We start from the raw sequence: 19000 nt of genomic DNA, 5'->3' as shown, positions 1-19000 counted from the left end.
AAGGCGGGTTCCTTTTTATCTTTATTTGGCAGTTTGCCACGAAATAATTATTATAAATATTCTGTAACAAATTGTTACTGTAAACCGTTTCCGTGAATAAACTTAGTTATCAGGAAAATATTAATTTCACTTTGCAATCGAAGCTACTTTACAATTTAATTTTGTCTGTACGCTAATTATCTAAACCTTCCCCCCTCAAAAAATGAGTGGTAGACAAGACTGCGCCAAAATGACGTATGAGGGGATGTACAGACAGACTGCGAATACGAGTATAGAGTAGCTCCGATACAATTTAATAATCAATAATCTAACAAAGTATTTCTAAAAAATACACATTTATTAAACATATAAAACTGGTTAGAAATAGGCAGATTAATGGGATTATTATTATAGGATATATTTATTATGATATATATATTAAAGGCTTGGACGTCCTGTTTCTTAGTTAGGTAAGAAACGACGTACTTGAACACGTGGGAAATATAGATACCGCCAGCCTAGACTTATAGGCTTGTATCTAACCGAGTGCAGACGGGAGGAAGCGTATTCACTCTTTGGCCTGCAACAATCAACTAGCCCTCAACACAGCAGGATGGAGTATGGTGGCGGTTACCAGTGGAGGTCTGACTCAGCCAGAGAAGTATAGGAATGTGAACAGGGATAAGGATACATAAACTTGGGTGTATATTACCACACCAATCTGTCCCGATTTTGTATCACTTTGAAAAGTGCGATTCCAGTTACGTCATATACGTTTCGGGAAAGAAAGAGGGAAGGGGGGAAGAAAATCTCTTCAAAAGAGATGGGAGAAAAGAGAAGAGATTTTCTTCCCCCCTTCCCTTTTTATATGACGTCACAGGAATCGCACTTTTCAAAAGTGATACAAAATCGGGACAGATTGGGTTGTGTTTAAATAACTGAATATTTTCGCAGACGAAATAGCATTTGATTTACTAGCATTGATAAATTTGTAAATGAATAAGGAAAATCTTTTATTAAACCTATACAGTTTATTTATTTCATAAAGAATTAATTATACACATAATTTTTATTTTTTATTAGGTACATTTTAAATTACTTAAATATATTACATACATACATAGTTTATAAAGGGTGTTTTTTAATGGAAAGAAAGAATTACTTGATCTAGCCCAACTTTTTCTTAAAGAAATAATTCGATAATATCCAATTTCTTCATTAGTTTAGGGACAAGAAATTTTTATTTCACAGTTTTTTAAGATAAAATTCAAAAATTGTGCTAAAAAACAAAATTAAGTTATCTAAGTATTATCAAACCTCCCAATGCAAACATTTCTGCCAATCTTAAGTTGATTAAATAAGCAATATTTTTTTCTATTATAAAAGCACCCTGTGGTTTAAAATAAGTAAAATTTAATGAAAATAATGAGACAAATTTAATACAAATTAAATCCACTGATATAGGTTTTTAGATCTTGGTAGTTTGGAATTTGCTCAACAGATGTCTTTACATATTCTTCTATTGTGCTGTATACTTGGTTCCACATATTACTGGCCTACAAAAAAAGAAAAAAATTCAAAATAATTTCATATTGTTAAATATAGCTTCAAACCATCCTAAGACAAATAGAAAGATTCATTTACGCATTACATGCATATGCAGAAAACGCTGTAAAAACTGTCAAATTAATATTATATTACCATTTTAAAATATATTTATTTTGTACTGTGGTTGCAAGGGGATAATCATGGACTGTAAATTCTGGTACCTAATTTTTCTCAGTTTCAAATACACATTGTAAAGTTTGTCTGCTTTTGTACTTTAGTAACAAGGCGGACTTTAGACTATATAACCAAGTTATCTTATTAGTTGGCTCAAAAACTTTGGGTTCTTTACTTCATTTTTGATTGGTTAGTGACAACTAATAACTTTTCAACTAATAAACTTTTCATCGGGGATGTATACCTAGTTATCGACCATTGTCTTATCCCTTAAAAACCATGGTTAGAATTAAGGTATTTTTGTTAGTTTCTAAAATGATGTATTAAACTATTATCGAGTATAAACAACATTTTACCTTTAAGTTTCAGAAACCCATGACCACATAAATTTAAAAGTTTTAGTTAATTGTTAGTAAAGAAAATTCAAACAAATAAAAGCCTAGATGAGTTATAACAATAAATTTGTGTTATTCGTGCATAAAAAAATCATATAATATGTTTTATTCTCTTAAAAATGTATTATTATTTTTAAACTCTAAAACCACTCATATATAATCTTTACGTTTAGGCACATTTAAAGGATTTTAATAAAAAAAAACTATTTTACCTCTTTTTGCTAACTATTATACTCTGGTATTTAAATAGAATGTAAAATAGTGCTTCTTTAATTGAAAAAATGCCTCGGACTAAATATGAGAATAGAATTTTAGTAGTATAGCAACTCTATAAGTAATTTTGTCTGTCTGTCCTTCTTAGAGAGCACCAGAGCTCCTCTCGATTAATGAGTCATTGGCGCAGTTTTCATTTTCTTCTATTCTCTAATATCTATATTGATACATGTTAGGACCTTCAGCTCTTTCTACCTTAGTTTTTTCCTTTTGCTCTTTCTTCTTTCCTTATCAATAGTTGTCCGTATATTTTTCTCATAATTTTTAAGTGCTTAGCTTCTATTGAACGTATGTATATCGTCCTTGTTTTAATAAAACCAATCCCATTGAAGCAAAGCAATTCCAAAATAATCCACCATGCACTGTACACAATGTAGGGGCGAGAAAGTCACTTAAAAAACATCCACATGACGTCATAAAAATGAGGGAGATGAGAGAAGAAGTGAGAGAGTAAACCTCTAAAAAAGAGATGGATAATCCCTAATTTTTATGACGTCACGTGGATGATTTTTGAATTACTTTCTCCCCCTAGTACATTACAATATACACACAAGGCATGACTTACTATTATAACAGTTGCCCCATGGACAGTACCAATTCACACGGTTACCAACCACAGGATTGGCGGATACAAAAACACGGTTGCCCTGACCAAACAAGCCACGGTTGCCATTGCTAATAAAACCGCGGTTACCATTGCTTACAAACCCGCGGTTGCCACGTGGAAGTGGTCGAGACCCGCAATTTGTGCTAGCTGGCCAATTACAGTTGTACACAGCAATATCAAAGTACAACACATTTCCACATGTTTTCTTATATGTTGTACCCTATAATAAAAATAGAATTAGTATACAAATTAAAAAAGCTGATAATGTACCTTTTCGTAATAACTTTTAGGTCTGGTTCCGCAGGTTGTATTTTCTGGAGTGTCACAGTTCCATGTTGCTGTGTTAAATTGTAGTGTGCCACACGAACCTTTGTGGGAGTTACCCTGACAAGTAGAAGAGTTAGATTTTCTATCTATCTATCCTATCCTATAAATAAAGTAGCAACGTTTGAAGTCTAGGGTTTGTTATAGGCATTTTTCTTGCCCTCCCTCGAAGGCTTAGGGCGAAGCATTAACATCGTTTATAACTCATTAAATGTACTTGTATATACTTTTCTATTAAATATTGATAATTAGCTATTTATATAACAATTTTTCGGCCCTATCCCCTAACGATAACCAAAATCTTAGCATGATGTAGTCTAATTTATAAGAACCTAAATTAGTTCTAGTGTGGTATGCGGCGGCTCTGGACCATGCAGAAACCAAGACATTATAGTGATGCTACGCACCTAGTTAAATCCTGTTATTCTACAATTATGAAGCCACCTGAAAAGATGTCAGATAACGGTACTGATTTTATCTCTCAGTTGTCCTGCAAATGGAGGGAGGGGTGTTACCCCTCCCTCTCCCATCTTAAGCACCGGAACCTTCCCCTTCAACCACCAAGTTATCAGCACCACCTCAACCCTGAGGATAAAGGATCTAAACCTGCCCTCACCTGATAGAATCACCCCCACACAGACTGTTGTTGTCACAAGTAATCATCAAACCTTCCCTCTTTAGTGCCCAGACCTACCACTCAACCCCTCTATGCTTATCTACCTATTGTGCTGCTCCATGGGCTATCCTGCCTGCCCCAGACAGGGATAGCCATCTACCTAACCATTGCAATTATCTATGTTTTACTGTATGATTTATCTTTAACCATCTTTATTCCTAATCCATATGTATTTATATTATGGTTAACTGTATTCTTAATTCCCCCCACCCTTTCCAGGGATGGGGAATCATGATTGCCCAAACTGACTATTGTATATGTATTATAATGCTTTTATGTTATGATCATTTATTCCTATCCATGTAGTTATTGTTTGTTGTATATAGCTTTAGTATCCTTTAACCCTTCAATAAAGTGACAACTGAAATAGATGTTGATTCTTGTCTAGTGAATGCTAGAGAAGCGTAGCTTCTCTATAGTAAGGTGTCCACGTCTGTTCACACTGCCGTAGTCTTTATTCGAACTCTGGTGTCTGCCATTTACCCTAGGCGGATACCACACTAGTACTGGATTGACTACAAAAAAAGAAATAAATCCTATAATTTTTCCCTCTATTATTTGTAAAAAAAATGTCCATAATACGATGCGATAAACACTATTATGAATACAAAGTTGTTACGTACAAACAAGGAAAACTAAATTCGTAAAAAAAATGATTTGCTGCTTATTTGATTAAAGACCAAAGAAGTTTAGTGAGCAAGTCAAGCCCATTATTCCTTTTAAAAAATACAAAAATAAAAGTTAATCAAAATATGAAAACTAATGGCTACGCCCCCTAGAAGCCTCTAGGGGAACTTGAGGAATATTAAGGGAAGGATGTTTGGGGGGGGGGGGAGTGAGAGTTATTGGGTTGATATTTCTCTTGGTACGTTGGAGACACCCTCCCGCATATAGTCCCCCCTTATAGTTCCTTGGACCTAAAAGAAGCTTTTTATATAAGAACTAGTTTGGTTCCGCGGTTAGTAAGTTTTAAAGCTTCAGACAGACACACAGACAGAAAGAAATCCTGTTACTTTTATGTGAGGATTATTGTCAATGCAAAGAACTAGAGGCTAGTAAAGGAAAAAAAGAAAACAATTTGTTTTTATGCCAAATAATAAGATTAATAATAAAATAAATTTTATTTTGTTGCTTTAAAATACAATTTTGAATTTTTGAATGTAAAAGTTTGTCATTATTGAAATTGAAATATTTAAAACATATATTTGGTTTTGAAAGATATATTTATTTGTTATTATTGTCAAATATTTCAAATTAGAATTTTAATAAATAAATTTTATATTTAAATTATCCAAATTGATTATGAAAATTTTATTTGTATTGTAAAATGTACTTCTTACTTCTTTCAAGGATAAAGGTGGGAATGCTGGGGACCCTAACCCTGTGGGGCCTACACTTTCGGTGCTCAAATTGGGAATAATCCATTATAATCTTACCTTACTTGACCAAAAGTATTAAACAAACAATAAAAAGGCTCTCCACCACTCCTCCTTATTTTAAATTAATATCAAAATAAGTGGCGGGGGTTTCTGTGCTAGACTAGGAACTTTGAAGGAGACCTGCTAAGGTTTTACCAAAACTAAATCCTGCACTGAAATATTTGTACCTGGGCACACTTGATGAATCCAGAGCAGTCATCAGGATCTGGGAAGAGACCATCAACCTTAGAATAAAGTTTGCTAGTTATATACAAAATCTAATCAATATTGTTGTATCCATATCAATTACTAGGGAAAAAATAGGATTTTTAAGGGATAAGACAATATACAATAAATTGACATAAATACAAAATAACGCCTTCTATAGATTAAAATTGTTGGTTGAAAAGTTTAGACACTATTAGTATTGGATCAAACAATCAAAATTCATTAAAAGCTTTTAGCCACTGAATAAGAAAACGTGGTTGTGAAACTTTCGGTTGGTGGTTGGTAATATTACAATTATTTAAATAAATAATTGAGATAGTAATAAACTTATTTGCATTTTCAAAATTTGTATTCATTTGTCTGGTAAAAAAGTTACTTACTGCACAATTACCAGCAGCTGGAACCTGGGTTGGAGGCGGGGCTGAGGTGGGCGCAGGGGTGGGAGCAGGTTGCACAGGGGCTGGTGGGGGAGGGTTAGGTTTGGCAACATTGTCTGGGGGTGGTGCTGCAGATCCTCCCGACTTAAAAAGAAAAAATACTATTTGCTTTTACACAAATTACCTGTTGAACGCTGATAATCCCTCCTCCTTTATTTTTGAAATAGAATAAAAGGGGGTATTTCTTCTATGCCTAACCCCTGGGGGGCCTACATAGGAGATGTTCTAAACAAGCAGGGTTACCCAGTACCAAATATAACCTAAACTAACCTGACCTAAAGAGATAAACAAAAAAATATAAACTAGCCCAACCCCCATATTTTAAATATGAAGGGAAATAATCCGTGCTCAACGAGGTACTTTTTGTGAAAGAGCTAAAAATATTTAATGCCAAAACTAAAGGGCCTTTCGGTATATCACACAAAATTATAGTTGTATTATTTATTGTATCATTGTAAACTGGTATTCTTTTAAAATTTTACCTTACAAGGTCCATTATTCTTTCCAGTATCAACATATTGTCCTTCTGGAATGCTACCCATCTAAAATATATTTATTACATGTATATTGTATATTTGTTCTGTAGGTAGAAATAGATAAATTAAACCTTTATTTGGAAAATGATCTGGATTATAATCTATTATTTTAGAAAACTCAAAGATAAGGATTGCGCAATATTTTGTCTGTAATTGTATGAACTTTACCTCTACATCCACGTTAACATGTTCTGAGTGAACTCTGAGCGCATAGTTGCTGTTTGCTCCATTCAGAATATAACCACCTGAATATAAATACTTTTCCGATTATGTTGGTATGTAGGGGATGTCATTGTCCAAACTTATGTCCATGCAAACATTAATGTTATAGGTATCTATGAGGTCTAAACAGACCTGCTATATATTATATGGTGTTATATTTGATACACGTTTTTTAAAAGTTGTAAATTGCTACTGCATATTTTATCATATACTTTATATACTGTTCTTATTACCTAAGATTATATTAGTTTTTATTTGCTTCCTATTTGTATAAAAATCAAATGTAATTGTTCTAGTTTTAATTTATTTAACTATTTTGACATACTTAAAAATTAATGATTTTATTAACTTACCTGGTTTGCAGAACATGAAATTTTCACATTTTTCCATGGGAATCCATTTTCCACCAATTCTAATGCTCATTCCAGTTACAGGGGCTTCGTGGTAATGGGGCTAAACATTTAAATTTATAAATCAATATTTCTGTTACAACTTTTTTTAATGATATTATAACCTGATATAAAGATTATTGACGATTTCAAAAGTAACTTTTCAAAGTTTTGGAGTTTTTCTTTACCACTTCTCTTGCATCTCCCTCATTTTCATAACGTCACATGGCTGATTTTTGATAGACTTTATAAAGTTACTTTCAGAACACAGTAAAAGTGTTTGACTGATTATGACGTAACAAAAAAAATAGCCAATGAGAGGCCTCTATAAATTTTACCATTAGTCAATAATCGCCTCTCATTGGCTAATTTTTTTTGTTACGTCATAATCAGTCAGACACTATTACTGTGTTCTTACTTTCAAAATAAGTATTTGGTTCATACCAAATGAAGGGTATAATAGCATAATAGCAACAAAGTATTACAAATTATTTGAATTTATATAGTTTTCTATTTAGTATTTTAATGGAAATCTTAAAAAGTAAAAATAAAATGAAAACCGACATCATCAATTTTCTACCTGGAATCTAGCATCCCATGGATGGCTACCACCCTTCACAAATATATGCAGGTTCTTGCCTCCAGTCAAAGTATCAGGGCACTCAATCCATCTAAAAAATTTTAATGTGAGATTTTCTTAAACTGTTCATTATCTTAAGATTTAACCAAGTATGGTTTTCTATATTGATATATCTACTTTTTATCAATTCATTTTTTAAATTTATTAATCAATTCATCATTCAATTGAACAATAAATTAATTAATTAGTTCATTAATCAATTCATCAATTCATCAATCAAATAATCAATTTATTTATTAATTAATCAATTCATTAATAAATTAGTCAATCAATTTATTAATTGATTTACCATTAAATTAATCTCAACAATAAATTAATCGATAAATAATTTCTTAACCCGTGATTGATTATTACATCAATCTAATTATATATGTATGATCTTACTTAAATTGTACTCCAGGAGGAGCATTATTAGTGAGATCATATCAGGCTGGACCTCCCATATCAACTTACTTAGATTGTACTACATGTATATGTCCAAAAGGAGCATTGTTATTGAGATCATACCAGGCTGGACCTCCCATATCAACTTACTTAGATTGTACTCCATGTATATGTCCTGGAGGAGCATCATTAGTGAGATCATATCAGGCTGGACAATGACATCCCATATCAACTTACTTAGATTGTACTCTATGTATATGTCCTGGAGGAGCATTGTTAGTGAGATCATACCAGGCTGGACCTCCCATATCAACTTACTTAGATTGTACTTCATGTATATGTCCAAGAGGAGCACTGTTAGTGAGATCATACCAGGCTGGACCTCCAATATCAACTTACTTAGATTGTACTTCATGCACATGTCCTGGAGGAGCATTGTTAGTGAGATCATACCAGGCTGGACCTCCCATATCAACTTACTTAGATTGTACTCCATGTATATGTCCAGGAGGAGCATTGTTAGTGAGATCATACCAGGCTGGACCTCCCATATCAACTTACTTAGATTGTACTCCATGTATATGTCCTGGAGGAGCATTGTTAGTGAGATCATACCAGGCTGGACCTCCCATATCAAACCAACCATCGGAACATCCTCCACACCTGAAAAATTATTTTTGTTGGAATTGGTAAATTTTCATTAAAAAAATAATTTTCATGTTTTTTTGCCTTAAATTTGCCTTAAAATTAAGTTTTCAAATTATATTATAGAATAATCATAAACTAAAAAGATATCCTTATTCAAAAGTAACAGAATCTCATTTTGTACCAAAGGATCTTGCTTACTGGACCGAGAGAAATGGCAAAAATAAGTGTTTACCTGTCAACAGCATTCACAATCACACTTCTTCCTTCATACCTATAATTGAAACAAGGATGACAACATCCATAAAAGCGAAGCACTGAAACGGTAGGACAAACGGACATTAACACTTATATAGTATCTGAACTGAAAAATCGGAACATAAATGTATAAATGTCGAATCAAAATTGTAGGTAAATTTGTTGAAAAACTGCTTAAAAACAGGATAATGTTTATGGACATACTTACATTTTTGGACTTGATTATAGAGTTGCTTCGCTTATAGTATTGTTCTTTGTTGTCCCAGAAATCAATATACCAAAAATCAGATCAAACGGATAATTAAAACACTTGAAAATTTGTTGTTAAAAAAGTAGAAAAATCAACATGTTTAAAATGGACGTACGGACATTCCGGTAATTATTATAGAGTTGCTACGCTTTCTAAATCGTACCCAACTACTACAGGAATCATCATACAAAGTTTGAAATCGATAGGACAATTCTAACATGCCTAAATTAACGAATAAAAGCTATCTATTTCGGACGGACGTACGGACGGACGGACGGACGGACGGACGGACGGACGGACGGACCGACCCTAGTTATAGAAAAGCTTCGCTTTTAAAAAATATGTTAGTTGACAATCAAAAGTCTACATGTGTAAATTTGCTTGTATACCAAACAATCTTACATACTTTTTTACTTTTATTTATATATCCTTTTATATAAAATCCAACTGTTTATCTTTCTATATGTCTATCAATCTATGTATCTATCTATATATTTATTCATTTATCTATCGATACTTAGCTGTCTTTCTGCTATCTACCTATTTATCTATCTATAATTTAGCCATATTTCTATTTATATATTATTTACCTATATATGTTGTCTATCTATCTATCAATCTATTTATCTATTTATCTGTCTATTTATCTATCTGTCTCCCTATCTATCTGTCTATCAATATGACTATGAATGAATATAATTACGTAAGTTCAACACAAGCTCCACATCCATAACCATTATTCCAATCCTTCCCTCCAACAGCAACAAAGTATCCTTCAGCTAAAAAAAATATTTTAAAGTTTTTTTTATGATGAATTTATTTTTCTTCTGGTATTTATTAAAACAAGTTTTGTATTTTAGGGGAAGGATAAAATCTTTTTGAAAAATCATAAATTATTAACCCTCCCCCCAATTAAATTGTATGACATTTTGCCTACCATGTTTAGTGTTGGCATTCTTAAATCCACAAGCTCCTCCGTAGGCCCATCCTTCCTAGAAAAGGTTTTCAATAAAAAATATATTTTTTAGAGTTATTCTATGAGTTGCAGAAGAATTTCAAGTGTAAGATTTTGGCTAGTTTGACTAAGATGGCATTCTTGTATAAAATCAATCTTACATTTATATTTTTTTGTAAGATATAAAAATCATTCTCTTTTAATGGGAAATATTAAGAATTTTACCGAAGCGTTACAAAGTGTCTAAAAAATCAGCCATGTGACGTCATAAAAACGAGGGATTATCTTTCTCTTTTTAGGTTTTTTTTACCACTTCTCCTCTCATCCCTAATTTTTATGACGTCACATGGCTGATTTTTTAGACACTTTGTAAAACTTCAATTTTACCAAATAACAAGACCAAAATTACAATTACGTCCAAAGTTAGCGAATTAATTTGAGTTTCAAAATACAATTAAAAGTTTAACCTGAAATAATGTTGCTTCTCCATTTTGTGTTCCTGGCTTACTCACCCAACAATTGGCTCTAAAATTAATAAAATATTAATTGGGGGAAAAGAGATAAGACAGTGGACAATAAAATGATATACTTACATACATTCCCAATTTTGATAAAAAAAATTTTGGTTGAACTATTTGGACACTACTATTTCTAAATATTATTTATATTCTTATACTTATAAGTTATAAGGTTTTGAGTTGAAGATAATGAAAAACAAAATCTTACCTAGGAAAAATATCATTATGAGATGTAGATAGATGTTTAAAATTTATAGAAACTCCACTGCAATACAATACAAAAACAGGAAACACAAAAAATATCTCTTTTAACCACATTTTTATACTAAATAAATAAAAGGCATTAAAAAAATAAAAAAATGTAAAAGTTCAAAGTTATTAACAAGTTATATGAGAGAGAAAAATTCGTCAAATTTCCATATTTTTAACACTACACAAACATTTTTTCTTTATAATGATCCTTTAATAGGAATGTTTTTGATTTAACATTGCTTTCAAATTCAATGAGATCAAAAAACATCATTATGGCAATGTCAATATGTATTTTTTTCCATAATTTATATTTGGAATATAAGGATGAAAGAAATCAGGGCTCGGCAGCCCATCGTCAGCCACATGTAAACCTCAGTGAAATCAACCTTTTACAATTTTAAAAATCAGCTGGAAGTCTCAACCTGACCAAAATATGGCCATCCCATTTTTTCAAAACATTTTCAAAGCACCCAAACTGGTTTAAATTTGAAGCTTAGTCGCGGCTGACGCTTGGCTGCCGAGCCCTGGATGACAGTCAATATATATTCCTAATTTGGAATGAAGAAAAATTGTCAAAATAGGTTTAACATCTTTTATGTACCGAAATATTTGCACTGACGGGTAGACAGGGTAAGTTATAGAGTAGGCATTCACTAATCAACACAAGTAATCTACACACTATTTTAATATTTAATTTAACAAAGTAATAAATTTATGTAAAGCAGGGTTCGGAAGCCGCGCCTCAGCCGTGCATAAGCCTCAGTTTTAAACCTGCTTGTGAGCAGAAAAAGAAATTTTTGAAAGAAGGATTGTCTACTAAAGAGACAGTTTTATACATCCAGCTAAATTTTATAGTGATAAAATGACGATTTCACTGAGGCTTACACGCGGCTTACGCGCGGCTTCCGATCCCTGATGTAAAGATTATAATATATCGTATTACTTACAAAACAATTTTTACTATTTTATTAACTAACGGCTAAGCCCCTAGAGGTTACTAGAGGCACATGAAGAAAGGAGGGGTGAAGAAGTCGACCCTCCACTTTCAATCTTAGTTTTAAAAGACACCCTCCCACAAAATAGTTATATAACTTTCCTGGAGATACAAAAAGTTACAACATATGGGTTCAGCAGCTGGCGAGGTCCTTAGCTACAAAAACATTACTTTATATAAAGATTAGCAGCTACGCTTCTAGAGGGCTTTCTAGGGACCTTTGAGCAGAGGGGAGGGTCGACCCTCAACTTTCAATTAAAATTTTAAAAGAAAATTTTGTTTTCTTTTGCGGGTGCGAACTTTTCTTATAGCGACAAATAAGACAGATTAAAACCTGCCTAAGGAAGTCTAACCATGTAAGAGCAGAGGTTGACGAGATCTTAAAGTACAGTTAGGCAAACGGGCATCATCCTACCTTTTATTATATTATTAAAACTTGATTTGACGTGATTGCAATAACTGTTAGATGCTAACTAAACGTTATATAATATACAACCAGTTGGATTTCCTAACATTCTATTTATAGTTGAAATCACCTGTACCTAAAAATAGAAACTATTGTTGGGTAACGCTATAACGATCATTTTGGGAATTTTACAGAATCTTGCTTGGTAAATGTATAATATATATATCTATATTTAGAAGGGACACTCTAAGACTCTCATATATTGAAAATAACAAGAAATTACATTCGAGGAACAACTAATTTTATCCTTTTATAAAGTAAGGGGTGGGAGTCAGTGTTCCACACCTAAGTAAAATTCATTTTACAGAATTTTTTTTTATAATATACAATAAACAAGAAAAAATAAATTGTCCAGAGCAAATTTTGATGAGAAGCTGCACACTTTAAACTTTAAGTGAAATAGATAAACGCACTTTGAAGACTAGAAACTAACTGGGGCAAAAAAAAGTTTCATCTAATCTTGATGGTCAAGCCAAAGTAGCTGTATATAAGTAGTTATATTACATGTGCTCCCTTTCAAAACTGTTGATATTGTATTAATATATAATTTCAACTGTATATATGTCATTGTCGACTACATATATGATATCTTTAACGATTTTACTTTACGTAGTGATTTATAGGCAAAATTTGTCGTTGATGTGTCGTAATAACAATATAAAATCCGCAATTGCTGCTTTTATTTCATTCCATATTGTCGACAATGACATTTCGAATTAAGAACTGATTTTAGTTAAGATTAACAATTTTATTCTTGTATCTATACTATCAAATCTGTAGTTGAATAGAAATTGCTGCGCTATTAATGCACACAATAGCCCTCTAAAAAAAGATACTTTGAATTTTTCATAGTTCAGTGACATTCAGGAAGGGAGGGGACATTAGACTGTTAATTATATTGAAGCACAAAGTTTTATAACAACTTATATGTCGGCTCAAAAACTTTGGGTTATGATATTGAATTTTGATTGGTTGATTCCAAACTGATAGTGTCCAAGATTTTAAATCATTAATTTTGAACTACAGAAAGGGTAATTTTTAATATGCTTGGGAATGTATATCAATTTGTCGTCCATTGTCTGATCCCTTAAGATCACAGTATTTCACAGCATCACAAACGGACAAAGTTTATGTAATTGGCCAAAGTGTATTAAAAAATCAGCCATGTGACGTCATAAATATGAGGGATTATCTCTTTTTTAGAGGGTTATCTTCCCACTTCTCCTCTCATCTCCTTCATTTTTATGTCGTCTCATGGCTGATTTTTAAGACACTTTGTCCAGTTACAAATGATACACATAAGAAATATTTATGCATTTTACGGCAATAACGAAAATTTGCATTCTATTTACCCAGGAATTTTAAAGGAATAAGACAATGGACGGTATATTAATTTACATCCCTAATGACGAAAAACAAAATTACAACATTTGTAGATCAATATTAAAAATAAAACCAACCAATTAAATTTCTATAAAATACCTAACTTTTTTGAGTGAACAAATAAGATGTGTTTTAAATGATTTATTTTTCTTATTAAACAAATCATAGACAAATTAAATATGATAATATTACATATTATAGTGAACAAATAATATAACATGGTTATAAAACTATTGGTACCAGTTTAATTTAGGGACCAATGTTATCTCCCTCTCTGAATTTATCAAAAGCATTCACTGTAGATTTACTTTAGATGTGACATCCAAATTTAGTTATGGATTATATCTACAAACAATATTTTAAAGTCAAAATTTTGTACTATAAATAATATTTCCTCTCAAACTCTCCCTCCATAAAATTCTAATCTGGCAAATAGAATCAGAGAGAGAGAGAGGAGACAATATGGTCTGTTTGTTACACTAATCCAAAAAGTTTCATAATAATATTTTCTTATTTATTGACTCAACAACTTTGGGGACTTTAGTGAATTTTGATTGGTTGGTTCATTAGGTTGAGTGTCCAAACGTGTTAACAACCCATTGCCATCTAGTGAAGTGATAATTTTGTGTTTCATCATTGGGGATGTACATCAATTTATCTGTCATTGTCTTATCCCTTTAGATCCCTGAACTAGAATAGTAAATGTTATTTAATAATGACAAAATCAAATGATAAAATTTAACAATTTATTTAAGATTCAAACTAGCCTTTGATTTTTATAGACTGGTTATTAATTTTTGTACAACAAAAAGAAACAAGGATGATAATTGCCAAACGTAAGAAAAATGATAAATTAATTATAAAAAATCACTTGTGAATTAAGGCTTTTGAATTCGTTGCGGGTTTTAGAGGTTTTTCCGTATAAAAGTGGGATAAATAATGAGGATTTTTTTGCTTGGTAATTTTACATCTTCCTTTTACTACTACTTCAATGGTCATTTTGGGACTGAATTTTACATTTATACTTTACAAATATGTTTATTCATATTAGCAATAGTTTGATTATGTCGACGCAACCTAAATTATTATTTCAATGTTATGGCAAATATTGGCACAACCATGTCATACTTGTATGTCGACATAACACTTCTTGCTTTAATACCCATTTAAACTATAGACGTGCTATTCATTTTTAATTTCAAGAGTTTACGGTCAACTATGTCTATATGGCTTTGAAAAAAAGTGGCCGTGGCTGACATGATAACGAAATATCAGCATAATGTCATTATTTTGAATTTTATGAGGTTTTATAAAACCAAAAATTCATAAAAATTGTACAAATTTATAAAGTATAGATATTACAATCTCTAAGAAACAATGTTAGATTAAAATCTGTTGAAAAAAATTTCATAGTTTCTAGGAATAGAGGGGACATTGGACACTGGTAACCAAAATTTTATAAACACGTTACCTTATTCGTTTGCTCAAAAATTTTGTTGAATTTTTATTACTTGGTTCGAAAGTGGTAGTGTCCAAACTTTTAACCATTCACCTTAATTTAAAGTAGGGGTAATTTTATGTATTTTTATTGGGAATGTATATCAGTTTATCGTCCATTGTCTTATCCCTTAAGATTCCTAATAGATTCTTAGATAGGTAAATGTCCTATAGATCAATGGATATTTGATAAAGTTAAAAATAAACCACGCGTCGAAAAGACAAACCAAGACTTGATGAAAAGACATTTCACTTAAAACCATGCAGAGGTGTACAGAAATTTTTTTCTGGATGGCTTCGTGCTCCCCTTCAGCAAAACCCTCTGCACGCAACTGCTTAAAACTTTGTACTTAATCGTCTCAGAATTCAATAAAAATTTATATGTAACATAAATGTATAGTTTTGAGCCAAAATGTCTGGAAAATTGGCATATTTTAAAAGGAGATGGATACACAGCTACTAGGGTAGCAGTGCCTTTTTAACACAGTGTATAGCTAGTAACCCCTCCCCCCCGGCCCCCCCCCTACTTTTTAAGTTGAAAAGTCCCTGGAGTATGGGTTTCCAGATGCCTATCCCCTTCGGGAATCCCTAGCCTTCGGGGCTTATCCATGCGGAACCTATATCTGCGGTGCCCTATATCTCTGTCGAGCTACCCTGTACCTAATATAACTTAACCCTTACAGATCGGGGGGGGGGGCTCAAAGAGCCCCCCCCTCTAGTTTTTTCAATCACATTTTTTTTGTATGTAAGATGGAGAGCTGTAACTTCATGACTTTTTAAGTTTAGTAATTATACGTCGGCAAGAGTTGATTTTATTAGGATATCTGGTCTGTGTCGGTCGTGGTGTCCGGTCAAAGTCGGTTGGGTAGCAAAAAAAATTAGAAAAAATTCTAAATAAATTTTAATTTCTACATTATGACTTTTGTGTATAAGGTAGAAACCTAAATTTTTTTTGGTGAATACTTAGATATCAATGACCTTCTGAGAAAAGTGGTGTTATGACCGTTTGACCGCTCCCTGACCGACTTTATGACCGATTTTTGGCCGGCTTTTACTACAGATATAAATCATGAATATCGTGGCTTCTATCACAGCTAGAGACCTATAATTTTTTTTGGTAAATCCTTGAGCAATAATAAACAGATAACAATATTAATTTGCGCCGCCAACCGCCGTTTTACCGCCGTAACCGCCGAAAATGGCGGTTTCCGTTATTTGCCGTTTTTCGGCGATGATCAGAAAAAGTAATTTTTTTGTTATGAAAAATAAAAGTTCGTCCTAAAATTTGGTCATCCTAGCTGCAAAATTGGACGCTCTACAGCTGTTTTAAAATTTAGCGGCTGGCCGCTAAAAAGCGGCTAAGGAGCGGTCTGACTGCTATGACTAGAAAAAGTAATTTTCTCTAAAAATACACCTGAACCACCAGAAAAAAATTTTACGTCTTTATCTGTACTAGGAGCCGAGATAGAGGGGGGGGCTCTTTGAGCCCCCCCCCCGATCTATTAAGGTGGGAATTGGGGCCCGATCTGTAAGGGTTAACGTACTAATATACCTAAAGTAAGAAACACGCTATAACTCCCCAACCTCTCTTATTTAAAAAAAATATATTTTCAAAGAAGTGTGTGTTTGTGTGTGTGTGTGTGTGTGTGTGGGGGGGGGGGTTAGCTCGATTAGGCACTTTGAAGGAAACTGCCAGTGGCTTCGCTAAAAATCTTTTGAAATCCAGTTAACTCTCTCTTATTTGAGTTCTCTGTATGATGTCACATGTCACCTGTCAAATTAATTATTGTCAATTATGCTCTAATAATCATACAAACTTTTTTAAAGGGAAAGGTATTTGTATTGTTATATAAAAGTAACAAGATGTCTCTTCTTGTGTCTGTTAGTTTGTCTGTCCGTGTTAAAGGATCTTGCTGACCGTTGAACCGATATGGTTCTACTTTGCAGTGAAGCTTCTTATAGGTTAACTGCAGTTTTTTTTGTACCCCATTCCTCCACTTTCTTTTGGTGCTCTAGATGCCTCTAGGGGCGTAGCTACTAGTTTTATATCACCACAATAATATCGAAACAGATCAAACCTTAAAAAAAACTATTGAAATGTTAATGTATTGGTTTTGTTAGTTGGTTTAATAGGTCAGACTATTACAAAGACAAAAGCTACTCTTCTACACTATATGTAGCCTTGTCATATTTTTTTCAAAATCTGATTTGGATAAGATTTACAATTTGTCGTTGTTATTGCCCTAATTAATAATCAGAAGCCTTATCTGTGTCCCTGTATTTTATAATCATAAGGATGTATCATATATTTATTACTAATTTACTTTTTTAATTTAACAGGATATATTGTTAAATAACTTTTTTTTGTTACTTTCCTACCAGAAGATGCGTTCTTAGCTTCTAGGGAATATGTACTTAAAGGGGTGGTAGTGGGCATTAGAATAGATTAAAACAATAAAAGGAATGAAATAGATAGCCTAAAACCATAAACTTACATAAAGCTTCCCTAAAATAAGGAAAAGACATTGGATCGTTCATTATACTTGGCCCCAAGTTTTTGTAAACTTGGTCTCCCATTCATTGATAAATAAACTTTTATTAATCCTTGATTGGGTTGTACAAACCAGCAGTATCCAAACTTTTCTATCGGCGTTGTAATCTACAGAAAGGACAATTTTTGTTAGGCATAATTTTTAGTGTGAATTTGAGTGTCCATTCGTTTCAACCACTTATTGTAATCCGTAGAAGGGGTAATTTTGTGTATCAACATTGGGAATGTAAATAAATTAGTAAGCCATTGTCTTTATATCCCTGGAATTTATGTTAAATTTTCAAGTGGGCTTCGTGCATTCTCTGGAAAAATCCTGTGCACGGCAAAACTCGATTAAAGTGGTATCTAGATAAATATGTTATTTCTAGTGATATCCTTCATCCTAATTGGCGGGATCCTAATTCATTATTCAAATCAACGTAAATTGCCAGTAAGCAAGAACGACAACAACCAAACAAGGATGACAACATCCATAAAAGCTAAGCTCTGAAATGGAAGGACAAACGAACATTAACACTTGTAGATTGTCAGAACTGAATTAGCAGAATATTAATGCATCAGTACAAACAATATTGTTAGTAAATTTGTTGCAAAACTGCATAAATAGATGATACTGTTTAAGGACATACTTACATTTTTGGGACTTGTTTATAGAGATGCTTTGCTTATAACATTGTACCTTGTTGTAATAGGAATCAGTTTTAAAAAATCAGAAGAATCGGATAATTTTAACATACAAAAATTTGTTGTCAAAAAAGTTAAAAATCGACATGTTTCAAATGGACGTACGGACATTCTGGTATTGATTATAGAGTTGCTACGCTTTCTAAATTGTACCTAACTACTACAGGAATCATCATGCAAAGTTTGGAATCGAAAGGACAATTCTAACCTGTTTAAATTAACGAAAAGAGCTAACTCTCTGTGACGGACGGACGGGCGGACCGACCCTAACTATAGAAAAGCTTCGCTTTTAAAAATTAATTTAAATATTTTAACTA

General features: G+C 32.5%; 1 protein-coding gene across 2 annotated transcripts; it reads right to left on the bottom strand.

Moving 5' to 3' along the window:
• Positions 1 to 1041: 1041 nt before the first annotated feature.
• Positions 1042 to 11178, bottom strand: LOC145328621 (uncharacterized). Of its 2 annotated transcripts, none has more exons than XM_080172376.1 (14): positions 11065 to 11178; positions 10806 to 10863; positions 10321 to 10375; positions 10087 to 10162; positions 9111 to 9149; positions 8792 to 8893; positions 7787 to 7877; positions 7171 to 7270; positions 6764 to 6840; positions 6542 to 6601; positions 6003 to 6143; positions 5583 to 5639; positions 3247 to 3360; positions 1042 to 1535 (listed from the first exon to the last, which is right to left on the bottom strand). In XM_080172376.1, exons 1-14 carry the CDS (start codon positions 11172 to 11174, stop codon positions 1416 to 1418), a joined length of 1200 nt encoding a protein of 399 aa, XP_080028502.1. In that variant the 5' UTR covers positions 11175 to 11178; the 3' UTR covers positions 1042 to 1415. The 2 variants fall into 2 exon arrangements, with proteins under 2 accessions (XP_080028502.1, XP_080028501.1); XM_080172375.1 differs by lacking the exon at positions 3247 to 3360 and adding an exon at positions 2935 to 3196.
• Positions 11179 to 19000: the final 7822 nt, after the last annotated feature.

The sequence above is a fragment of the Acartia tonsa genome, chromosome 9 (genome assembly GCF_053477335.1).
Source record: "Acartia tonsa isolate MP-2025a chromosome 9, ASM5347733v1, whole genome shotgun sequence".
Lineage (NCBI taxonomy): Eukaryota > Metazoa > Arthropoda > Copepoda > Calanoida > Acartiidae > Acartia > Acartia tonsa.
The sequence above is the reverse complement of the archived record's forward strand: the minus strand, read 5'-3'. Positions and strand labels throughout refer to the sequence as shown.

Bases quoted from the DNA above. Each gene is read 5' to 3' on its own strand.
- LOC145328621 (XM_080172375.1), bottom strand. From the start codon at position 11,174: ATGTGGTTAAAAGAGATATTTTTTGTGTTTCCTGTTTTTGTATTGTAT. The intron at 8,894-9,110 runs GTAAACACTTAT...ATAATTTTTCAG, and splicing joins ATTGTGAATGCTGTTGACAG to GTGTGGAGGATGTTCCGATG. The intron at 5,640-6,002 runs GTAAGTAACTTT...CTTTATTCTAAG, and splicing joins CAGCTGCTGGTAATTGTGCA to GTTGATGGTCTCTTCCCAGA.